The sequence below is a fragment of the Prenolepis imparis genome, unplaced genomic scaffold, assembly GCF_030444845.1.
Source record: "Prenolepis imparis isolate NDT839.2.m4 unplaced genomic scaffold, iyPreImpa1.0 SCAF_8, whole genome shotgun sequence".
NCBI lineage: Eukaryota > Metazoa > Arthropoda > Insecta > Hymenoptera > Formicidae > Prenolepis > Prenolepis imparis.
In genome coordinates, this window is record NW_028141166.1 from 9182221 (window position 1) to 9209188 (window position 26968).

Genomic DNA, 26968 nt, shown 5'->3' on the forward strand with positions numbered 1-26968 from the left:
TGATGAATATCCATGAGAGCAGTCTTGTTACTATCATTATACCTGCAAAACAGTCAGAAATTAATAGTGGATCTATAACAGTCGAGTTTGAGATTACATTAACTAAATGCGAGCGTAACAAAGCAATCTGGGAGTGGAATGCGGAGGAGAAGTATGAAATAACCCTGAGATACAAAGAAAGAGGTGTCGAATTGTTCAAGGACTCAAGAATTACAGATGCATTTTATAAGTTCAGTAGAGCTTGCAAAATTTTGATAACATTGGAGCCAATATCAGATTTAGAATTAGACAAACAATTAGAATTTAATATTAATGATCTAAGACTTGCGCTATACAACAATATGGCTATGTGTCATCTGAGTCGAAAAAACTATAAACATACCATTGCTCTATGTACTAAAGTATTGTATAAGGATAAAAATAATGTTAAAGCTTTATATAGAAGAGGAGTAGCATATGGAAATTTGAATAATAATGAAAAAGCTGTAGCAGATATAAAGGAAGTACTTACCTTAGAGCCTAATAATAATGCAGCAAAAGAACAATTTAATCTCTATAATACAAGATTACAGGAATCAATTCAGAGGAGCGATGATATGGTGAGAAGAATGTTTAAGACTTATTAATAAATTTTAAATATTGTATATATTTGTTTGCTAATTTAAGAAATAAAAATATATTTATTTTATAAATAGAAAAATATGCGAGAGCCTCTTATTTCTATTCACAATAACTTGTTATTATCTTAATATTTTACTAGTATTTAATAGTGTATTTATATGGCATAAAAGATTAATAACATTAAATTAAAGTGTTAATTATATAATTTTCATTACACAATATTAGTATACAATAATTAAAAAACAAAAATGCATCAAGTAAATGTGATACTCTAAATAAATTTTTTTTTTATACAAAATTTTTGATTAAAATAACTTTATTGATAGCCACAACTATAAATTATTTATGTGTTTATTTTTAATTACATCACAACTATATAAAAAATATGTAAGATATAAGTTTCTTTCATATAAATAATAATATTTGTGTAAATGATTTGGAAATTTGGATGCAGTCATTTAATTCTGTTATATTAATTTAATTATTTTCTATAAAATTGCACAACAGTAATTGTTCCAATATAAAAACTGCAGTTTATGTTAATAAATATTATGTACATATTTTTGTTAATTCTAAATACATAATACTAAAATAATAGTGCTAAAATGATATATAGTGGTTTAAGTACTAATTATAGTTGTTTATTATAAATTTATATTAATATATGTATATGCTAAAATTATTTAGTTATATGAAATTATTTTAATTAAAATAATTTCTATATAAAATTAATAAATTTAATATGTGCGACACAGAAAATCTTGACAATCCAAAATATAATTTAATGGCACCTTTATGACTGTGCACCTCTACATAATTTTACTATTCTATATATAACCATCCTGTATAAAGCATGAGATGATACAAATATGACTATATTAATAATATGACTATATTAATAATATGTTTATTCACTCCATTGTCATATATTTCAGCCAATAAAATAAATGTATTAATTAAGAATATTTTTAAAGCTGCCTGTTTATGATGATATTTATATCTGTTGAAGACATTGACAAAAAAAGAACACATTTTAAAAATTAGATCTATTATATTTAAGTATATAAACGTAAAGTCACATTTTTCATGTACGCTTGGAGAAGTAAATAGTTCAAGATATCAAAGATTTTTTTTTGTATGTATGTACACACAATTTATAATATTATTGAATCTCACCATAAAGTACATTTCTCACTTTTGTAATCTAAAAAAATGTATAAATTACATATTTTTCATTAGTTATATTTTTCAAAACACAATAATGTGTATATTTTAGAATACTCTCTTATAATCATTATTATCATTTAACTATAAAATATTTTAAATCCAATATTGTCATTTATTAATGAAATTAGTGTATTTAAGAATAGGGGAATTCCATGCGAGTTATAAAAATAAACACATTACTCCATCAAGTATATTATAGGTCGAATATAAAGTATATTAATAATCGGTTGGCAAGAGAATTGTGTGATAGAGTTTTAATACATGCATATGTTAGATTTTATTACAAAAATTACTCATTGAACAAAATTCATGCAATAAAAAGAAAAAGTTAATTCTTTATATAACTTGTAAGTCGCTTTTAAATAAAAAAAAAAAATTTGAAAAAAAGAAAAAAATATGTATCACTAAATTAAGTAAATGTAAAATATATTAGACAAGATCACTCTATTAGTTTTATTCAATGAGCAATATAAGCAATAGAGTCCAGCATATCTACGACGCAAATTTGAGCACTATTAATAATGTGTTGGCAACATAAGACTTATATCTTACTCTCTTAAGTAGATTAATATAACGTCATACAACTTCGAGATGTTGCATTTAATAAGATGTACCACAGTAATATATATATATTTTATATGGCGCACGAAATCTATTTCAGAGTAATTAAATAAGTTCTAAGTATTTTTATCACTTTTCCAAACTATGTAAAATGTGAATAACATCGTATATATTCTTTCTTTATTATTAAATAATAGCTCAGTACAGTAAGTGATATAGGGAATTTCTGGCACGAACAAAATCTGTACTTTGTTTTAGTCCAAGCATGTAAATAACACATAAAATAATAAGAACATAATTGTGCAAAAACAAAATCTTGCATATATTAAAAAAAAAAAAAAAACAATTTCAAAATGCGCTTTAAATGTAATGGATACAACAGAAAGATTGCATGCACTTAGTAGAAAAGAAAACAAAAGTTAGCATACATATATACTTATTTTTCTAACTGTTTATAATATCGTCACAAATGCACTTTTCTACTTTTTAATTCGTGATAACTTTAAATATATATTGAACATCCCTGTCATAAAATATTTTTAGATCAAGCTACAATAATTATATCTTTCACCAGTACAAGATTTTATTTTTATAACAACATCATATATACCAAGGATATACCAGGCAATACTAGTAATATCACGATTTCCATCAATCTAACGCGTTGTTTTTCTTTTTTATAATTAGAATACATCATATATACATTCACAGTCATTTCAAATTAGTATGTTCAAACCATAATGTTTAATCCAGTTTAAACAGAGAGAAAACTATTCATGGCGGTATGTCAAGAAATAATGTATTGTAAAATTTGATTATGTCACTTGTCGATGTTCTCACAAAAGATGCAATATTTCAATCCATTTGGACAATCCAGATTATTGTGGGAATGAAGTATTACGATAATTTAGCCTTGCCATTAGCAGTGACAGTGGCGTTCGTTGAATTTGTTACCGCTATTTCAGCAGCCTGCGCCACTGCTACAGACACTGACTTCTCCACAAACTGTTGGTAGAGTGGCTTCATGAACTGAACAAATGTAAAAAAAATTTTTTTCTATTAATTTTTTCTGCATAATTTTATGATAGTTATAATAAGTTACTTTGCGCAATTAAGATTGTGTAATGTTTTTACAAGTTTCGGAATTTTTAATTATTTTTCAGATTCAAGATGTTAACGTTCATTTTATGAAATTTTATGTATACATGAAAAAAGTGATAATAGTTACACGGAAGCATTGTAATTTTTGGTCAAACAATCATGATTGGAGTTTGGATAGAAAAGTATGGTCAATGTAATAGTTATACAAATGTTTGATTATATATGTTAGCCATACCTTTTCGATATTTGTTCCTGCTAGCACTCAGCTTATGACAGGAATAGAAAAAAAGAAGAAAAAAAGCAAAATGATATCAATGATTGTATTTGTACTATCAAATCGATTTTAGATTAGAAAAGAATTTGCGAAATAGATATATAAGAAACACTGTTTCGAGAAGCAATTCGAAATTGAAATAAATGGTAAGTTTAAAATTAAAGAGGAAGAAAAGCGTGGGATCATATATAGCCATGTCTACAAAGATCAAGATAAGTAAAATGACATATAGGTATTGCAAACACAATTACGACAATGGACAGGATCAGGTATCTTAATTTATAAGTTAATTTATAACAAAGATGAGCGCATAGCCAGACCTGTTGCAATAAAAAATGCATTAATTATAATGTAAATATCGTACGATCCATGTTAATAATATGTAAACTATATACATATACATATATTGTGATTGATAAGTGCTGCTTATGTGTAATATATGAAACAGATAAATTTTCGTATATGATTGTAGTGCAGGTTTAAACTTGGTAAACATCTTAATCTTGCTATTAATTGTAAACTTTTTTGATTGTATTTGAAATAAAAAATATTTTAAATTAAATTTAAGAAAACTATGTACACATTACACGTTTATAAAACTAATAAATTAGTAAAAAAATCTCTACCTTTCTCAAATATCGTTTTTCATTAGTACACTGCGAACAATATATAACTTTTATCAGAAATATTTTATATCTATGTGATAAACATTGAAATAGATACACACAAAAAATAAGAAATTGAGTGATTAATTTCTAAGATATTCATACTTACATTTTCCCATATTTTATTGGCTAAGTCATCTATTTGTGTACCAATTTCTCTGAATTCTCCACTATATCTAAGTAATATTCAAACAAGAGATAGTAGTAAGAAATGGTGCATGATAATAGAAAGTTGTTACACACATATCTTTAAATAATTCACATACCTTATATATGCCCATAAAACAAGGGTGAGAAGGCCGATACCCATAATAAGGTTGCATACATTCGCTATTGTGTATAGACCAACAAGACCAAATATTCCAGATGAAATATACATGGTAACGGCAATCGCGAAAAATACTGCCGGCGTTCGCGCTGCTTTGAAGATGTTTTTGCTTTCGTTATGCGCCTTGAATTGTGCGAAAGCTTCATCCATGTCCTAGATATATTGTGAAAGAAAAATAATATTTTATGTTAAAACACTCATTCTCCAAAGAAAAAAAGTCAAGTCATTTATACATAATTACATTTATTTTAAAATTACAGTTGATTAAATATGCGCATAAACTTGCCTTAATCAATTTTTCCATATATATTTGACTGAATTCTTCTCCACCCATTTTTCTTTTATTTTGAAACTGGCCAAGAGCTGAATCCACACAATGATGATGTTCTGATTCTAAGTGCGCGGTCGCTAAAAACGGTTTCGCTCCACCGCAAACGGTTTCCATCATCTGAAGGTACAAATCTTTAGCTTCCGCTACAGCTGTTAAGTTGTTAGCTTCCGCTGTAGCCTGTAAATGCAAAATATTATTATAAATTAACACAATTAAGATGATTGCTTCTTCTGAACAAAACAAGATATTACAAAAAAAAAAAGAGAAAACCGTAGATAATAGAAGATGCTAAATGTATACGTACCACAAGCATACTTTTCGGTTCAGGAAGTTCATCTCCTTTGTAAAGATTGATGTAACTCTTGAAATATTCCAACAGATCTTTCGCTTTCACAACCTGACCATTAATCTTCTTGGTCACCAGATTTTCTGGCGTCAGTATCATTGGTATGAGCACTTTCATTTGTTTTTTGAACTCTGATTGTATTTCGGATAATCTACCGTCGAATTTTGGATTCGTTGCGATTTCGAGACCGGGATGCGGCATAAGGAAACATGATATATCCGAAAAGCAAGACTTAATGTGCTTTCGCAAGCTCTGTAGTTCCGAGTGCTGCTTGTCGGAGATCTCCAATCTCTTGTCGAGCAATTTCTTTCCGCCGTCCGCTCCGTAATCAGCCTCATACGGATAAACCCAGTCCCTGATTAAAAACTGCAGTCTTTGAAAGGGCGTGCTATCAGAACTCTCCAGCGCTAATCTACCGTACTCGGTGAATAACTGTAGATGCTGAAGATCGTCCTCCTGGATGTTTTGCGACAGATTGTATATTTGCACGGAGGACAGCATCGTGCTCAACGCGAACACCGTCGCGCAGTCCCGCACCGTCGACTGACTGTCGAACGCGCCTTGAGTGTCCATAAGAATCACTGCAACCTTCTCACCGTTCGCCAAGGTAGTAGGGTAAACCTTCGACCACATCAGTATTCCCGTGGTGTCCCTCTCAGAACCGCCTCTCCACGAAAAACCACTCAATGGTTCATCTTCGGCGCCCAACCAAGAATCGTTATTTTCTTGTAGCGTGTACTGTTGATTAGTATAACACACATTTTATGGTCGATCGTGGTTATCCAAAGTTTTACATCGATCGAAAGACGGACGAACATGAAACAATACAAATTTGGTAAATATCTGATTGCGTATGTTGATATGGCTTTTTTAATTTAGATGTTACATATATACCTTGCTGTCCATATAACGAAGAAAAAAGTCAAGAAGGAAACTTTTGCCTTTCCTAAAGGCACCTGCAACAGACACCACAACCACACTTCTATCTTTCACGTCATCATGTAAAAGAATTTCGGACAATGCCTCTTCATCTAATTCAAAGGTATGATCTGGATGGGCAAGTACCACTTGGACAGGCCGCCCATCGTCCGTTGATGTGTCCAATGTCTGTTTATCCATCGGTGTAATCCTTTCTATTCGATCGTTCCTTTCGAGGTAATCTGCGACAAATATAAAACATTTCCAATAAATAAATGCAATATTAATTAATAATAATGCAAAGAAAAAAATAATTTTATTAAAAATGTAAAGAAATTCAAGAAAAATAAAAAAAAAATTTTATCTATTACTGGGCATTGAAAATAAGTTTTAATATTTTTTTTTAAGAAAATAACTTATAATTTTATATAAAGTTTAGTTAAATATACTTTATTACATTATATTTACATATGCAGCAATTAAATAGGGATAGAAATAAATATTTGTCAATAATTCTTTACAAGAGTTTAGGTATTTATTATAAATATCAATAACGAAAGCTATATTTAGTTTTTAGTATTAGATATGTATATCAGCGATAAATTTGACATTCTAATTAACTGTAAGCAAGGTTTAATGAAATAATGTTATGAATTTTGAAACACAATTTTTTTAGAATGACGCAATTCTGTCCAATGTTTAAAAGCTACAAATGGCAAATTGTAGCTGCTGGACCATCGTCAGATTACGAACTACTTTATTAGTCTCGCGCTGTCTCGCTTTCATATCCCGTTTGTTTAAAAGGTTACAAAGGATAGGAGGAAGGATATGGCGAGGAAGTTATACATGGCCACGTGTATATAGGCCTTGACATCAGCAAGGCACGTAAACGGGCTTTCAGGGTGTAATTTATTGCACGTTGCACGAAAACAAACAATCCAAAACCAACCCGTTGCTAGTTACATGTCTAAAGCGCTGACCCGTGACACGTGACTCGGATCAGCTGTGAAAGTGAATGGGAGATTTAAAACGTCAGTGCATGACGAGTCGATCAAAAGATTCGCAAGTTTGCGATCAATGTCGTTCTTATAAATTACAAAAGAGAGAACGGGGGACTAGAAATTATATAGAAATTATTTAAAATATCTATACTTTACTAGAATATACATTTTTTAAATCTTATTATTTTAGTATTTTTTAAAAATATTAGATTTTTCTAAAGCATTTTTTCTAACGAAAAAGACAAGTTTCTTCACTCGGGAAGATAATGCGGAAAGTATCATTGCGATACAAAGATGGAATACCACAAGTTTCCAATAAAATGGATGAGAAACAAAATAAGAAGTTCTATAGTTCTTAAGATTACTCTACCGCGTAGTATATTAATTTAATTGCCGTTATTCGTATCACGAGAGTGCATCGGTAATAATTACATTGCAGAAGGACGTGCCAACGTGGAAATTAGTAGAAATACTCTGGCATTCTATTTCTTATTTCTCGTATAAAAAGAACAAACTGATATTTACACCAAGAATATATAAAAATTATATCTGAAATTATATATTATATTATATTATATTAATTATTATATTATATTATCCTTAGTACTGTTGCGATTTTCTTACATACACATTAGAATAAATAATCGTACATGTCCATCATCATGAAATAAAAAAACACTTCATAATTCTTATTACAATGACGACATTCCACTATTAAAGAATACTACAATCGCGCATGAAATGAGAACTGATTTCATCGCACATCATATTTATTGGCGATATCGAGAGATATCACGAGAAACTGAAGTTTGACACGATAACCGATAGAGATATATTTTTCATATCTCCATTTGTCACACTTCTCTGCTTATTTAGAAATATAATAAAATTATCGTATTGATAACTAATAATAAGCAACAGGTTTCAAGTGACGAATGTGACTTAACGCGTGATATAATTCGGATAAGAAGGATATTTTAGAGTATTTTACTTTATTTTGAAATATTTACAATTTTGCGCGACAAAACTTGATATTGTATTAAGTCATAATATATTTTCTCGCAATGTCATCGTCGATGTTTTTATGACAATGAATATTACGCTTTGTCATACTCAAGGTAGCTCATTACAGTTCAGCTTATAGCTCAACCTTTGCTCGCGGTTTTTCAATGTTTTATATATGCCTGATAATTATTAATATTTTTATTTTTATTAACATGTTTTTTTCGTATATTTTGCATAATTTTTTCAGTAAAGAATATTCTAGACAAGTTATACAAAGAAAATATTAAAAAGCAAACAATTATTGTATATCTCATGTTAAATTATTTCGGAATTAATAATCTTGTTAACCGTAATGTATTAGAATTTCTGTCGATTCGCATATTCCCGAGAATATCCCGAATATTCATGATATTAAGCGTTTCATATTAAGAACTATACATAGCATGTATTCGATATGCAATTAACAAGCACATTTCGATAAGAAGATCAAGTGTACGACGGACGTTTTCAATTACGAATAACGTTGACGACCGATATTCCGTCTTATATATAGTCGAGACATATCTCTCTCTCTCTATCTTTCTCTTTCTCTCTCTCTCCGATAGAAAACGATTATTTATTGCAAGCAAACGGCCAATTATACTCGTGCGAATGCCAATTTTATAGTCCGCCTACTTCCCTCTTGCCTCTATTTCTACAATCTTCGCGTCATCGTTGTCGCGACGTAATGCACGATCGCACGAATCATTTATTGTGTTACAGCAATAAGTACGAAGAATTTTTCATGTGGAACGAGATGGTAAGAAAAAGGTGACACTAGAATCTAATTAATTGAAATATCGGAGCAAGAGGATAGAACAATTAAAAAAATAAATAAAACGTTACCGTGAGTATCAACAAAAGTATCGAAATTGTTTTATACATTTATATGTTTATTTTGATATCTCGCGCACAATTTGTATATTTATATTATCAATATTTATTATGCAGATATTTTCTCCGTCATGCAATTTGGCACAGATTGATTATCGCGTTAATTTACAGAGATATGCGAATAAATCAAACTGATTGATAATTATTCGAAAGTTTTTCGTGTAAACCCAGTAAGTTAAAGTAACTTTCTCAAAGAAAATAAATATTGCAAGTAACATGTAATTATATATAGATAGATTCAACTCTAAATCATCATTAGTAATGAGTATTAATTATAACAGACAACGCGATACGGCGGGGAACAGTGTGTTATATTTAACAGGAAGTTCATATTACATTGATTGTTCGCGCGCCGTAACAAAAAGCATATTTTGCGGTTTGCAAGAAAAATCTAAACTTTCTGCAATTTAATAGCCAACTTTCACATTTTCCGTTCTTTACCCCGCATCGCGTTTGAAATCATACGCGGTCGAGATATTACAAAGGCTCACGTGAATTCGAAAAAACAAGATGGCTTTTGTCGCGAACGATTTCGAAAAGTTGTAAACTCAAGTCAAACCTCTCGTAAGAATTGCAGGAAAAACTCGGGTGATGCCCGAGAAAGCTGCTGGCCGCGCGGACTCGTCGCAAAATCTGATCCAGCGAGAGATATCTTAACGAGTTACGGGTCGCTTTTGTTGACTTTCTTTCGTACACAAAGAAAAACTATTTTACGAGAGAGAGAGAGGTGAGGGAAGATCTCTCTCATGTGCAAAAGTGGATCGTCGCTTCGAAATTCGTTTGGAATCGTTACATTTTTAGGAGGCTTTCAGCGGCAGCTACGTGTAATTATAAAAATGATCAGCGTTGCGATTTACGAAAGTGAAAAGCAGGAAAATGAGCAGACGGATAAATGAACGGTTTAAAAAAAGTGGTCAAGCAAATGCAAAACATACACAGCGACTAAGAAAAGTTACTGACCCATATTTTCGGTTGTCTTATGCTGCTGTCGTGGTATGCGGTTCACGTTCTCGTCAAGAGTCGTCATCGGGGCCTTCTCGGCTGAAAACAGGTTTTTAAATAGTACGATTACTCGCGTTTTCATCGATAACATGTTTATGCTTTATACTTTATATAAAAAATCATTTTATATTTATTATTGAAAAAGCTTACAAATGAAATGAAATCTGATTTAAAATTGAAATGATTCTCTACCAACATGTTCCCATCTTTAGATTCTTAAATAATTTAAAAGAGAAAATCTTTCAGAAGAAAGAGAGAAAAAGAGAACGTGTTATAATAGATATTTCGATTAGCGTTTCCCAAATTTTTCATGGAAATTTCAATAGCTTAGAGAAAATCAATAATTACAAATTTTATTAAATTCTTAATTAATTTCACTATTTTCTGTTTTCTCTTACTTTATTATTATTTGTATGAATATAAAATTATTTTAAAAATAAGACGTCAATAGAACAAAGTTTGGGAAACACTGATTTAAAAAGACAGCTTCTCACGGATTAAACTAATCACTGAATGAACCGACAAGACCGATCGCGATTTCCAAAAGATTAACAACTAACTCGGTCTCTCCTGCGCTTCCGCAAACGTGTTGGGTTGTATGACATTTCCAAAATCGGAATTATTAGTCGTCGTCACATATGCGACCTGCTGCGACCTCATTCTCGGCGGCCTTGCCGGCTCCTTCGGCCTGTCCGACCTCTCCGACTTTGATCCGGAAGGGTCCTCGAGCCGCTTTCGTCTCGGTTTTACGATATTCCTATCGGTCATATTTCCGACTCTCACATTCGTCACAGAAACGACACGATGCACAGAGTTCGATAAAATCGAGACAAACGGGCGCGAGGTGCATATGCATATAACGCAGAACACTCGATCGCGCGCGACGTAGACGCACCGGGCATCCGCGATCCTCAGGTACTAAGTCCGTGAAAAGAACCGGACTAGAAATATCCCGGTCGACACTCCTTCACAGCCGTGCGTGATGGCGAACTTCGCGAGTTGGCAGCATTTCACAAGTGGCATGAGTGTCGCACGAATGGCAGACCAACAGAAACCGGCTGACACTGTCGTGGAAACGTAGTGGGGCATCATGTGTACGCATATGAGCAACAGGATTTTCTTCGAGATATTATATATGTATATGCCTTTTGAAGTTTAACATTAAATTAAATATGCTACAATCTTATCATATACATACAATTTTTGTCTCCTCTCTCGCTCTATTTTAAAATAATTTATAAATAGTTTGTTTTATTTCAATTTTCTCTTTCTCTCTCTTTCGAATAATCTTAAATTTATTGTTGTTGATAAAGGGAAGAAAGAGTGTCTCATATTTTAGTTTAAATATAAAGCGTCGAGTTTTTTTTTTTAAATCTGTTATTATTAAGAATTTCTTTCTCCCTTTACACATTATAACGCTTCTTTATTTTTAAAAGCGAGATGTAAGATGCAATTTTCTGATGGCCTATATATTTTACTCCGATTTTATGTTGAAAGTCGGCAAGAAAAATTACACAACATGATGTGATGACGACGTCGTCAACGTCTTTGCATTTAAGATATTACTTTACGCGCTGTCGAGTTCAATTTTGCTCGACATATTGCGAATAATTTAATAGCGATCGGTCGAGAGAACGAGTGAGATTAGTGATAAAAGAAAATAAATGATGACGATCAGACATTTATGGGAGGAATAATTCTATACGTTTTCTCTAAATATTTTTCGATACTTATTTCGCGTTGGTCATATAGTTATGAAAAAATAATTGTATAATTGATAAGATTATTTTATGTATGCATGATTATATAAATTTAGCAAAAAAATAAAAAATAAATAAAAAAGATTAATTATATTTTGATGCAATTTATTGACTTTTTATGATTTATATAATATATAGAGAATATTTAATTAGAATATAATATAAATTAATTCTCTCTGTACACATAAAGAATAATAGATAAAAATGATACATTCATGATCGTAAAGAAAAAGTATCGAGACTGTACAAGTAGCATAAAAACTTAATTATACACTACCAGCGACGATAAAATCACTAATATTAACATATTATAAAAAAGTGGCTGTTTTTGTTCGTCATTCTTATAGTATATAGCATTTTCTTCAGAGAAAAAATATTTTGTTGTAATAAACAATTATTTTAATACAAAAACAAAGTTGCTTAATATAAAAAGAAAAAACTGATAATATATTAGAAAAAATCTAATAATTAGATAAAATCAAAATCAAAATCTCAATCTGTCGTTTGCATCATATAAATAGAAAAGTGAGATTTGGCAAGATTTCAGCTTCTGTGTAAACTTGTGAACGTAACACGATATGTAAGTTTTTCTAATTACAGTATTTCACGAAGATATAAAGCGACTGTATTTTTGATAACAAAGACAGAAATAGATTATGCAATGACAAAGAAGATAAATCTATTAAAGAAATTCTTATTTAACAAAACAATATACAAATTTTCTTCGTATTGTCATCTACACATTTTCTAACTTAGATTCTCTAAATTTAGAGAAAATTTTTTTAATAAGAAAAAGTGTAAGCTAACACTGGAAAAAAAAAAACACAAAGGAAACATATATTCATAACAGCGAATTAGTTTTCACCTGAGATTAGAAAATGAATTAGTGATGAAAAATCAATGATAGAAAAATCAATTAGTGATGTAACATAAAAATTAAGTATGACATTAGTTAATATTATTTTCTGAACGTCATGCATGAACCTTGACGCTCTTGATCTTTGGATCATTGGATATGCACTTTTTACAGATATTTATATGACACGAGATATGACGTAGGTGGGCAGTTTTCTTGCATATATTGTAGAAGAAATAACGAGCTTTGGTTTAATTTAGGAGCGGATGACACGAATAATTTCGTATTCGTATTCGCATCCGCAAACGCCAACTGGGAAGAAGATCGTGCCATATGTCGCAAATATTGGCACTGCATCCACGAGATAATTTTCAAGTTATATCTCATAAGCAGAAATTATAAAAATTGTAGGTAAACAATCTGCTTTTAGATTGGATGCGTAAAGTTTGTATACAAATATTATTCAAGTACTATATTGTTTTGTATATATATAATAAATGTTACAAATTAAATAACATTATAAGGGAAAATTTAATTACGCGAGATTTGGACAAAAATTTCAAACATTCTCATTTCTACAAAAATAAAATCAATATTTGTTAAATATTAAAAATTAAATAATATAGATAAAATAAGATATAATTCAGAGATTATTTTTCGAAAGGCTTAATAAAACTCTCTTCGCTGATTGGAGAAATATCTCCACCTTAATATTACACGTTCCTCTACTTTACGCGATCGTCGTTGAATCGCATTGCCGATTTACGAGGTGGTATCGTCGAACAAACATAATCAAAGTCAGTAGCTACACCAATAAGGATTTTAGATCGGTACCTGGTTTGTACGGGCGGTAAAATGCGCAAAGTTAACGATCGCGGCGAGCATTGCACACGAGGGAGGATTACGATGTACTTTCGTGAGATATTTATTTTAAGAAAGTGTACCCTTTTCCCTCTCCGAGCACACACATCGTTTTGTACCGTTTGAGCTTCTACATCGCGCGGAGGCAAATGTTTTACGATAAATGAGGGACTTTATTGCGAGAAGGGAAAGCCGAAATGTGCGACGGGATAAAAGGACGAAACTGGTGAATGAGGTAGAAAGAGAGAGAGAGAGAGAGAGCAAAAATAAGAGATCGTCTCATATAAACGAACGAGTGAGTTAAGATTATTGTGCCTCCTTCAGGCACATCTCGGTTATCGTTAATCTTGCCCCAGGCGTTATTCGGCACGCGGTTTATTTACGTTTCCATCTCCGCGCGTATATGCCGGGCATAACCGCGATTCCCGAAGTTTATGCAGCATCTTACGCAGTTCGGTTATGAGCTCTGCAACAGCCCGAAAGGTTCTTTCGCGTCTACGCGTGCGATTTTGCAAGTTCCAGCCTCCGGTAGGTCTTAAATCTTAATGGCAACATTACGCCGAATGAAATAAGATTCGGTACGAATGATAGCTCTCGATGCGAAACGTTATTCCATCATTTTACACAAACATTAATTTCTATCTAAAATAAAAATCGATAAAAAATTATAAGAGATAAAAAAGCTAAAGGTCTAAAATATATAAAACTAATTTAAAAAAATTAACAAAAATTTTCATCAAAAATATTGCCTTGAAATGAAATAAGATACGAAAGATAGCTTTCGATGCAAAATTATTATTCCATTATTTTATGTTACAAACATAAACTTTCATCGATTCAAAAAGTCAAATAATTCAAGTCAATAGTCAATATATAATTTTCTCATTATTGGCTTTCCTATTTTAAAATTATTTATGTAGAAGAATTTTTATATAGATTTTATAAGGAAATAAATTTGTATCGCTCGAAAGCGCATATTGGGAATTTAATTATGAAAGATGTATCGGTATTAAACAATAATATGCGTTTCGCGCAACGACAAAGGTTTTATTGCAATTTCCAGCTAATTGAATCACATTGTGTACACGCGTTGTCGCTTATAGAAATCAATATCCCTGAACTTCCTTCTAAATGCCACGCTTTATGAAGTTATCGAGCAGGATAAATATACCTCGTCGTCACCTATAATTCTATTTATGCTCGTTTTTACGAGTTTCAGCTAAACCGCTCGTGCCATTGCGTAAGTTATACAAGAAAATGACAGAAAATACGGATATCTCTTAAAAATACTATCATGATCGCACTTTGGGAAATTGCGAACAATTATAAATTACGCTAAACAAAAGCTCGCATTTTTATTTGACAACGTAGATATTACGTGTCACTATTTACTATGGCATAAGAAAAATATTTTATCATGCAGAAGAGAATATAAAAATTGTTTATGGATTACTGCACAAACTGCATTGATTCCGCATTAAATCTTTAAGCATCGATCGCGTAAAAAGCTGTCACTCTTTCCTTCGCGAGAAAGGATGACAGAATTCGTGTTTTCGGTATTGCCACATCACCGATTGGCTTCCGATTCATCTGACTGAATAATGCAAGTCTAATTAGCGAAGTGCACAAACGCAGGAGAGCGCTCGATGAATCCAACTCGGATGGAGATATGCAGTTTACATGTTAAGTATGTATGCGGGCATATTGATGCGACGAGAACGGATGTGTTAGTATTGACCTCGTATCGTCTGACCTCTCGTCAGTCAATTGACACATCCTTCGTATAACTTTAATATTAAACTTCACTATTTAGCTCCAATTGCCCGACTTGAATAAGAATACAAATTGGTATACGTTGTTGTTTTCAAAATTGTTTTATCCGTCTAATATAAACAATATATTCATATTATTTTTAGATTAGAATTGCACGCGTAAATTTTAAAGAAAAAAATAAAAAAATAAACTAATATTCAAAAAGGGAGAATGCTTTAATAATAAATATAATCTAACTAAACAATACAGATATTATCATTCAAAGAGTAATATAATATCAAAGTTATAAGTGGATATATTAAAGAGAAATCCTATATGCAAAAAAGAAACAGATATACACATCTTTAGGAAAAATTGCCTGTAACTTTAAGAATCATAGATTGAGGCATAGAATCTAGCACGAGTTAGAAACTTTTCTCACATTATCCGCAATCTGACCGCAACTCTAACTGCGTTTTGCTATAGAAAACATCTATAGAAAAAGAATGCCTTATAGTTACGAGTCTATAAGTGGACAGTGAACTACCTGCGGAAATCAGCTTCAATTAACTCGGCGAATTGTCTCGAGCTCCCCGGCTCTGCGCGAGTCGGATGTAACGTCGGACTTCCGCTTAATTTATCGCGGGCGGCTCAGAAATTTATTGTGAGGCGTTGTGTGTTTCCGTTCGACGATGGACCCGTCGTAAACTATGGGGAAAGTGAGGCCGGCTCGTTTCCATCGGACGTGCATACACGGCGCGCGTGGCACGCAAAGCTATCGATGCTATTCAATAAAACACGCGCCACGTCGGGCTGAATAGGCGCACCAATATGCGACTCTCATTTCCAATCCCGGAACAGCAATATGCGTTGTATGTGTGTTTGTGTGTATATGGTTATTTGCGCGTGTATATGTGTGCCCATTGTGTTGCATCGTTTTGGCGTGCGCTTTTTCCATCCGACATTGTCGCGTAGAGAGAGAGAGAGAGAGAAAGAGAGGACGGGGGAAGGGAAAAAGGGAGAGAGATTTCATTTAATACGGAATAATATTACGACTTCCTGCTGTGAGGCATTACGCCGTAATAAAAGAAAGAAAAAACCGAATTTCGCGCGTATCGGAAAACTACGTTCGCGCTAATTTTCCAACGAAAAACGAACATAAATGCATATATCGAGAATATCGTGAATCGTCACCGATATGCAGATTCTGAAAAAGCAACTTTGTTATAACATACGAGTCTTTGTGTTTTTTTTTCCTCTCGCGTCCTCTTTCCGTTCTTATTTGTCGCTCTTTGATACTTTTAATACCAGAAATCTGATCAGACTTGATGCGTAGTGAAATACGTTGGAAACTCGTACTTTTCCCCTTCGCGTTTTATTTTTATTGTATTTTTTATTAGCCCGATAATATGTTGCTAACGATAGAATGACCTATCTGAAACGTGACATTTCTTTTCTTTCATTTATAGTTAAACGAGATTAAAACGAACGTTGGACTGAAGAGGATTGAGATTATATAATCTATTTGTGGTCTGATCTTACAAGTAATGCTAACGAATAAATAAAATGAATGAATAAATGAACGTAGCTAATATATTGCTTTTAATACGGTCAGAGTTGCAGTCTTATCTGTAATTACGCAATTAACTTAAACGAGGTCATAAATTAATATCACAGGTAATTTCTTTATATTTCAAAGTTCTTATAGTAAAAAAGAGCTGAATCATCAACCTATACAAATTCTTAAATATGTGGACATAAATTTGCAAAGCAAATTCTCGAACAATGAGTAATCAGTTAAATTCATGTATATATCTATTGCATTTTTTTCAGAGTTCTTAAGATATACAGGTAAATGTAAAATGCAATGTAAGCGGAAACGAATGGAAAGTTACAACAATGCGATTCAGCATTCTTTCATCGACCGTGTCGATTTCCTTGTTTCGTTCTGGTATTAACATTGTGCTAGTCATACTTAAAGTCTGATCTAATATGATAACTCAATTGAAATGATAGAAGAGGAAACTGTATATAAGATGCGTTTATATAACAAACGTTATATATATGTATATATAATTACAGCTGTTACGAGATATGTTACTTCATCTACAGCGTAGTCACAAATAATCTTTTATTGAATTGGTGGCAATCCCTGTCGAACCGAACATTGTTCAGAGATATTCAGATTTTTCATCCAAAGAAAAATTACAAAAAATTCAGGTACACATCGTTCAAAGACGACTTTACACGTGCCGCGATCGTGATCGCAGAGAAGCTGGTTCAATGTAATATTTGAAATTCCTACAAGACGAGTCCGTGTATAATTATTAACTTTGCTGACTAATCGAGTGTAAGGTCGCGCTAATATAAGCAGCGAGCTCGAAGTTCTTTAGCTTGTTTTCTCGCGGCGCTTTTACGGCATCTATCAGAGCTCCTCGAGCTCCAAAAATTACATCATCCTCCTTTTGACAGGATCTCTAATTTACTCGTTTCTCGCGCGCGCGTAAGCACGATATTTATAACCACACGCGTCGACGAATATACGCAGTGTCATCGGTTACGCGTCATTCTATTATGCTAGCATTACGTTATAACCTCTACGAGAGAGAAAGAGAGACAATGACGTTATTCGCGCTCACACAATATCTCTCGTTGAAACACGGGACCCCGAGATGTTTCTAATTACATTCGACAGAGACATTCGCGGTTGCACAACTCACGCGTTCTTTATCCTTCGCACGTATGTATCTGTCTCCGTCCCTCTTTCTCACTCTGTCGTCACTCACCGTTCTCTCCTTACATCGTTCACCACTTTACATATTTATATATCGCGCAATTATATGAAGCGTGCAATGTCAGAAACAAATTTTACCGGGCACGAGGGGATCCAGCGACGAGTCGGGAATCTCGAGTCGAAAAAGAATAACGTCAAAGTGTCAAATAGCAGCGAGCATGGACGACACGTCACGTCGCGCGGCCGTTAACCGAACAGCTGTTTCGCGCCCGAGACGGGACAAATTCATCCCCCTTTCGTAATTCCGATAACAACACGCGTTCATCCGATGCCTCGTAGCCCCTCGTAGCCCCTCGTAGCCGGCAAAAGGACGAAAAATTAAGTAAAAACTCACCCACATACGAGCTGCCGTGGTGGCCGTTCTGTTTATGTTGTCCAACGTCCGCCATATTGCGCTACGTGTGACGTCATCCACGATTGCGCGCCACCTTCACCTCTCGCTGTCGGGTGCGTTCTGAAATTTACTCACTGGTAGAGTAACGCCCGAGCGACCAATCAGGACGAAGGGAGCGAGACGCTCTGATTGGTCGAGCCTTGTTACTTCACCGCGACGGTGAATTTTCGAACGCGATCCATTTACTAAAGTAGTAATTCGTAGTTGGCGCCTCATTCCGTTGTTGCAGTTGATATGGCGTGTACGACCGGCGTGCGAGCTGCGTTGATTTTTGGTCGCGGTTGCATTCTGCGGACGAAAGAGAGAAATATATCCCCGCGGCATTAATAAGCTTTCGTGTTCGCATCATTCGGTATAAGGCACAGGTAATATTTTGATATATTTCTGTTGGAAACAATTCCAGGTTAAGCAAGCGCTATGGTCGCATATATATATATATATAGTCATACGAGTCGGAACGCCAATGATCTCGATAGATAAATATATTCATAAATATCTCTTTTCTGTTGCAAGAGAATTGCATTAAAATAATATATTAAAATTCTATTAATTGAATTCTATTAAATTAAAGTCGACTTTTCGAAATTATACATAAATTTTGACTCGCAAAAAATGCGCAGTCGTATAAAATCGTACAAAATATTTCTTTTAACTGCGTTTTAAACGCCGCGTTCACGCATTGGCGATCATAATTTCCATATTTTCCAGTAAAATCAATCATGTTATTCATTATTTCGTCTTCGGCGAACCGAAAACACGACAGGAAAGACATACATTTACGAAAGATAAAACTGTTGACTCGATTTAAATTTAACGGCCCTGATAATCGGCATCAAAGTGAAGTACGACGCGCCAGAATAATGTAGCGAGAGTAGTAGGTTGGCATCGCAGCGAATCGCGACAGTCTTCACTCACAACTCGGTCCAAGTCAATGGCGCAGTTCGGGCGTCCGGTCGTCCGCCAAAATCCGCGAGTATCCGCGAGTATCCGCGAAATTCGGCCCGGATTTATCTCCGGTAGTGATACGTAGCGCGTGCGGCGATCGAAGCACGTTACGCCGCGGCGACATAACTTTGCAGGTCGCGTGCAAAGTCGTCTCCTCAGAATTTCGAAGACGCGGGCCGCGCGGGCGCGTTCCGGTTTCGCAGTTTCGGCGGCGCGGCACTACTTTCGCCGGCGGACGGCGTTTCGACGCGGCGGTGGCGCGGTCGGTCGCGGTCGCGGATCCCCCATGGTGGAACGTGGATGCTGTGCGCGGTGGTTCGTGTCCCGTATACGCGCGAATACGCACGACGATACGGCCGTGCCCGTCAACGACGACGACGCCGCGAACGCGACGCGTGTGTGTATATGTGTGTGTCGTACTCTCGTTCTCTCGCGTCGTTTCCGCGAGTGGCAGCCTTCGGTCGGTCGGTCGGTCGTTCGTTCGACGAGACGAGATGCGCCCTATCGACAGTGATCCGTGTTGTGTTGTGCGCGCCTACGATCGCGACGTGCGAGCAGCACCCAGTGCGTCGGTCTAATCTCGCGATCACGACTGTGTTTGGTAAACAAACTTGCGGAGTGACGAGGAGAGGTGCGCAAAAACTGGACAGGAGTGAGACAATAAACGCAGCAACACAATCAAGTACGTAACAAGTGTTCTCGTGATACGCAAATAGCAGGAAGTATAAACGACTGAAATCGAAGAGAAGGGAGATGGACAGGATCGTACGGATTCATGTTTTTATGCTCGTTCACGATCGTATCGCATTTCGCGTCTCGAGTGTCGCCATAGTTATAAACGTTGCAGCGCGCCTTTTTCAGCGTCCGTGTATTTGCAGACTCGCCGTGACGTTTGCCGCGTGTCGCGACACAAGTGACGTAGCTCCGCGTGCCAGCAGCAATCGTGATAGTCACATCAGCAATTTCATTGTGTAAACGTCGCAGCACGCCAAGTGTCGTATTTCGCGCGCGCGAGAAAATGGCGCGTTTAACTTGGTGCTATTACTATTAACCATACATTCGCTCGTATATGTGATTTGTGATTTGGATCTTGTCCGCCTGTGGAACTTTGGCGCGGCGTCGCTGGCCCTTTAAATCGCCCGGGGCATCTCGTCCTCCCCACTCTGACGCGCGTGTGTAACGGTGCCCCTCTGTGGACATTTAAATCCCACGAGGTCGACCGGTCTCGGTTCGTTTAAAGGGCCCATCATTCTAATCGCACAACACATCGGACCCACGACCAGCCTCTTTCTCCTTTCGATCGTCGTCGTCATCGGTGTTTTACCAACGTTTTTACGGTATCGCGAACAGTCACGCGCCCAAAATCGTAAATACTGTAAACTCCCCGCGTGGAGATTCACGGCGTGACGCTTGACTGTGTTTTGGCAACGATCACCGCAACTTATCCTGCGCATCCCATCCTGCTCTGCTACGAGTTCCGCCGCAGCCTCGACAACGAGAAGAATTATGTAACGCCTGGTTCGAGGAGTTCCCGACCAGTGAACCCGCCCGCCTGGCTCGGAATGCGGGATTTCTTCGCAGTTTTTGGTGAGACGTGTTTGGCGCTTCGAGTGAGTACCATGCAGTCTTTGTTTCCCTCTCTTGGCTGCTGTTAGCGCCGGCGTATTATACTCTTTGTCATGCCGAACTGGCGGCATTTTATTCGAAATTAATCTTTAGGTACTGAGCACACGCATATATACACTTGTTTTTATATCATCTCCAATGCGAAATATTTTATATATGACGATTATTTTTATATATTATTTCTCTTATTGCATTTATTTCTCTCCGAAATGTATACGTTTCTTAATTTATAATAATGAAACTAAAATAATTTATATGGAATATATTGGAAAAAGATATCAAAATTATGTAAAATTATTAAAACACTCCTTAAAATATCTATGAAGTGTGATAGACGTAACATGAGATAATTCTGCACATTGTTCCATAATTTGTGCTCGGTATAAAGAATTAGTTTTGGAATAAAAAGCCAGAAAATGATTTATTTAGAAGGTTAAATTGCATAAATTAATACATAATCGAGAAAATGAGATCTGTACTTTTGAATAATGTAATTTTTTTTTACTAAAAAATATTGTATATTTTTTGCAAAAACAATACTTTGAAGTACATAGAGAGAATTTTCTCTTAGAATTTACCCTGAAAATCATGGTAATCGTGAGACAATATGGTATAAAAAGAATTTTATGAGAATTTCTCTGATTAATATTTATCACAATAAAAATAATAATATCTATCACAACAAAATATAAAATATATTTGATTAATTTTACTATACAGTTTAGTAAAATTAATCAAACATGTTTTATATTTTATTGTGATAGATATTATTTTTATTGCAATAAATATTAATCAGACAAATTGTCATAAAATTCTTTCCATACCATATTGTCCCACGATTACCATGATTTTTAGAATAAATTCTAAGAGACAATTCTCTCAGTGTAAGAATAAATGTAAGTTAATTTAATCATTGCATATTTTTAATTTTCTTTTAACGAAGATTTTTTGAGATTTCGAAATAAATTTTTCACTAAAATTCTAAGCATTCAAATATAAATTAATAATCTCCATGACACGTAAAAATATATGTAAAAAAACTAACTATAGAAATAAATTAACGCGTATATATTTGATATGAAACGATAAATCAATACGCATCGGCAAAATAATAAGAGTTAATTGATTACTCATTTTCTCGATTGTGCGTCATAAAGCAATTTTTAATGACTCTGTAATTGTTGACATGATGCGCGTAGTTGGCATTGCTCTTTGCAAAATTCCGATAAAACGAGCGGAATTTTAATAGATGCATCTATTATAAGTATGCATAAAATATAAGAAGTTTTAGGAGCATAAATATTTTCTTGCTCTTTGCGTAAATCGTATAATTGCCGTTTATAATATCTTTGCTCTTGTCGACACTTTTCGCCTCGAGCAACACGCATAACAAGAATAAAAACCAAAAAATTGATGTGTACTTTGACACCATATTACGTATGCGGTTCGAGGAAAATGCAGCAAAAACTAAGAAGTGTGCGAAAGTTCACAGTAATTTAACGTTAACCTCTTACGAGCGACCCTAATTACAAACATATTTTTCCTTGTTTGCATTACATAATCGTATCCGTGAATTATTAAGTATTTTGAAGTTATTTGATAGACCATTGTTACAGAGAGACATATCTCTTGAACTATGATAGAGCCATTTTGTGTATTGTTTATAATCTTTAAATGAGCGATAATAATTAATTGCAAGTACATATAACATTCCAATTTCTTTTGTCATGGCTAATGTAGCTTGACAATATTATTTTTTTTTCACAATGCTTCTATATATTATACATTCAATATATACGATTATAAATTTATTTATTAATTTATTTATTAAGAGTAATGTGACAACTTTTATTCTACGAATAATTAATTATTTATTTCAATAGTTCAGTCTTTATATCCGATCAAACTGCTTGATTATGAATCATATATATAGTATACGCGTATTATGATCACGTACATGTGCTTTACGAATATTATTTTTTATCTTATCTCATGAACGCTTGCTACAATTATTGAACGAAGTCACTTTAATGCCGTAAGTGAGAGCAGCTTTTTGCGTACCGATAAAAAGATGTCGATGTCAGCGTAGCTGCGATTGCTTATGAGATAGCTTTTGTAATTACGATCACGTTAAAATCCGCGAGAGCTCGCGAAGATGCCAAATGTTGTGCCTAATAGATTCCCGTTGCCAAGGAGTAGCAGCCAGCTGTGGTATCAATTTATTAATCTGACTTGTGTCTCTGAGAAACGGGGTCAGAGCCCGATTCGTGGTGTTTTTCCAAGCAATAATTCGTCAATCTTACAACAGAATTTTCTAGTTAGATACGTGACTACATTTAATATGTATAGATGCACAGAGAGAATTTTCTCTTCGAATTTATCCTGAAAATCATAGTAATTGTGGGACAGTATATGGTATGGAAAGAATTTTATGAGAATTTCTCTGATTAATATTTATCATAATAAGAATAATAATATCTATCACAATAAAATATAAAATATGTTTGATTAATTTTACTATGCACTTTAGTAAAATTAAAGAAACATATTTTATATTTTCTTGTGATAGATATTATTATTTTTATTGTGACAAATATTAATCAGAGAAATTCTCATAAAATTCTTTCCATACCATACTGTTCCACGATTACCATGATTTTCAGGGTAAATTCTAAGAGAAAATTCTCAGTGTGATATTAATCGATAGATTATATCGGTATAAATTATTAATTTTATCAAAACTAAATACATTTTTTTTACGACTGTTGGGTGGGTATTCCAAATATAATGCAAATCGATCTCTAGCATTCGCGCAGGAAACCGATCCGTGAGTTATTACGTTGGCATTTTCCCCCTTCCCCCGTGCTATTTATAGCTAGTGATATTTGTTTATATTTGTCCTATAAAATACGGCGCGATGGTGAAAGCTCTATCGGCAGTCGACGCACGATGCATCGTCGTAATGAAAAGCCGTGCGCCATTAGTCCGCGTGTCGCGGCCGGAAATGGATGGCTCTATTTTTTTTTTTTTTTCCCCACAAAAATCGCGTGACGTTGCTGCTCGTCACGTGCATGTGCGTTTCTGATATCGTCACTGACCGACTGCATGTAAAATGCCGCCATTCTCGTTCTCGCGATGTGCATTTCGTGCAAGCGAGCGCCGTGAAATTCGATTGAACGCGTGCCACGTGTAATGTATCATCTTTCCGTTACATTCTTCATCAGAAATTTATTCTACATATATCTTAAATATTGATTCAATTCTCTACGCAGATGCGTATGTCACGTATGGAGAAATGAATATTTAAATAATTTTTGAGGTATGTTTTTGACGAAATAAAATTAACAGATATAATTAACAGTTAGACAAATTATATATACACAATCCAATTTTTGGAAAAATTAATTCTTCTCAATTAAATGTCTGATTTTAACTTTGAAACTTGAAACAAACAATTTTTCATTACACAATCACGCTGTATAAATGCACACAGAGAGAATTTTCTCTTTAGAATTTACTCTGAAAATCATGGTAATCGTGGGACAATACGGAAAGAATTTTATAAGAATTTCTCTGATTAATATTTATCACGATAAAAATAATATCTATTACAATAAAATATAAAATATATTTGATTAATTTTATTATGCAGTTTAGTAAAATTAATCAAACATGTTTTATATTTTATTGCGATAGATATTATTATTTTTATTAATAAATAATAAATATTATTCTGAGAAATTCTCATAAAATTCTTTCATACCATATTGTCCCACGATTACCATGATTTTCAGGGTAAATTCTAAGAGAAAATTTTCTCAGTGCAGCATATTGTATTATTTTATTACGTATGTCTCATTTTCACAAACAAAGTGAATAGTTTTTTCCTTGATGAATTTAAAGTTCCGTTCTTGGCTCTTCTTTTTCTCTCTCTTTCTCTCTTACTTTAATCCACCGATCGTCTAATCGAAAACGCCGAACTCGCCAATACGTGCGCGGCAGAAAATCGAGGTATCGATGCGGTCGAAGCCAGTAATTACTCGCGCGCTTAATTACTCTGCCAATTTTTTTACGCCTGGTGTGGCGTGCGCGTTTCACTTTTTATTCTCGGAAAAATAATTCTTCCTGCACATCCAAGCGCTTTTTCGCACGTTTCGATCCTTTCACTTACGGACTCATCAATCTCATCGGTTCGATGCGCTTACGATCCCTCATTTTCAACCGTATCTTATTTCCCTTCTTCCGCGACTGTTTCGTTTGCGTTACGTAAGTCAGCATATCATATCTCATATATAACGCACAATATCTCACGTTACCAGAATTCATTGATACTCGTCGGTAAATATATTTATTTTGTTATATTCACCTATACAGTATATCTGCATTATATTTATTTGAGGTCTCATTTTAAATTATATATCGTTTAAGCTATTTTTATAGCTGTATAGTGTTATGAATGTACTTATCATTTTTAACATATATTTTTTTTAAATACGAATTAAAGTGAAATAAATTAATATTGGAGAAAGATACAAATGATACATTTGTATACATTTTTTCGAAATAGAGTTTTACTATAATAAATTTAAATATTACATCGAAATTCATTTATACACACACATACACAATTTCATACAGTATTTTATAAATATTTTGAGGAATAATATTCTCTCTTATAGAAACGTTGGATTTCAATGAAATCTCATGTTTGCCATATAATATGTGCGTGCAAATCTTGTTTGACGTTTTGCTATTACACCATGTGGTTTCCGCCGAATGCGAGTGCGCGTTTATAAACGTGGTTTAATAATGTTACTGACTTCATGAACCGTCATAGTTAAATATTTTGGTTCGTTGATACCACTAACGCGCGCGGCAGATTTTAACGTTGGTTTTGATATTGTTTGCAAGATTTACAAATTTTCTGTTTGCATTCATGATTATTCATCTTATAATATAGGTAATATTTAAATTATTTAATCTTTCTTGAACGGTAGAGAAAAAAAACTTTTAATTTAACTTATATATCTATTAATGAATATATGTATTTAAATCGCTAAAGATACATCTTACCTATTAATGATTATTGTTGTCTAGCACGTGTCGATGTATATATAAAAATACGCGCTCTAATAACGGTTTAATAATGGTACACCTGTGTATCCTATTTTCGTGCATATCGATCGAGCTGTTAACTCGCAATATAATGTCACGTGTCCGTATCATAGAATTTTCCGCATTCCCCGAGAGACTTTAATTTTGCGGTGACTGTCGCGACGTATTTCCCTTCCACCGTGCATGATTAAGTTTCCGTGCGCGCACACATGTAGCCTCATTTTTAGATTATACATTAGATTGAATTTATACAGTTTTATTTTTAGATTTTTATATAAATCTACGCGGAGAAGCGCTAAAAAGCATTTTTTAATATCTCAGATTGCTTCGTAAACATTCATCCGTGAATCGAAAATACATAAATCTTCTCTCTTTGTGTCTAACAAAAATAAACTTATATATAATACAATAATATAGTACAGTAAAATAGATTTATGCAACGTCCTTGTATGTGCGTTCTCGAAATTACATTAATATTGCATGATTTTAACGGATAGGCTATATTTATAACTGACTGCCACGCGCCTATTTCTTCCATGAAGTAATTGGATG

General features: G+C 33.8%; 2 protein-coding genes across 12 annotated transcripts in view; one reads left to right on the top strand and one right to left on the bottom strand.

The window, feature by feature from the left end:
• Positions 1–21: 21 nt before the first annotated feature.
• Atl (atlastin GTPase) lies at positions 22–18788 on the bottom strand. 9 transcript variants are annotated; one of them, XM_083044044.1, is made up of 10 exons: positions 18671–18693; positions 10874–11070; positions 10272–10352; positions 6349–6614; positions 5413–6192; positions 5064–5285; positions 4716–4930; positions 4559–4625; positions 4411–4440; positions 3754–4104 (listed from the first exon to the last, which is right to left on the bottom strand). In XM_083044044.1, the coding sequence occupies exons 2-10, from the start codon at positions 10971–10973 to the stop codon at positions 3967–3969; spliced, it is 1899 nt and encodes a 632-aa protein (XP_082900170.1). In that variant the 5' UTR covers positions 10974–11070; positions 18671–18693; the 3' UTR covers positions 3754–3966. The 9 variants fall into 9 exon arrangements, with proteins under 9 accessions (XP_082900172.1, XP_082900168.1, XP_082900169.1 ...); XM_083044046.1 differs by lacking the exons at positions 3754–4104; positions 18671–18693 and adding an exon at positions 22–42 and having other exon boundaries at positions 10874–11374; XM_083044042.1 differs by lacking the exons at positions 3754–4104; positions 18671–18693 and adding an exon at positions 2936–3438 and having other exon boundaries at positions 10874–11373.
• Positions 18789–18930: 142 nt separating this feature from the next.
• Positions 18931–26968, top strand: part of LOC145939600 (uncharacterized) — a 405991-nt gene continuing 397953 nt past the window's right edge. For all 3 annotated transcript variants that reach the window (XM_083044035.1, XM_083044036.1, XM_083044040.1), the window contains exon 1: positions 18931–21285. The gene's annotated coding sequence lies outside the window, so the exon portion shown is untranslated. The remainder of the gene's footprint in view (positions 21286–26968) is intronic.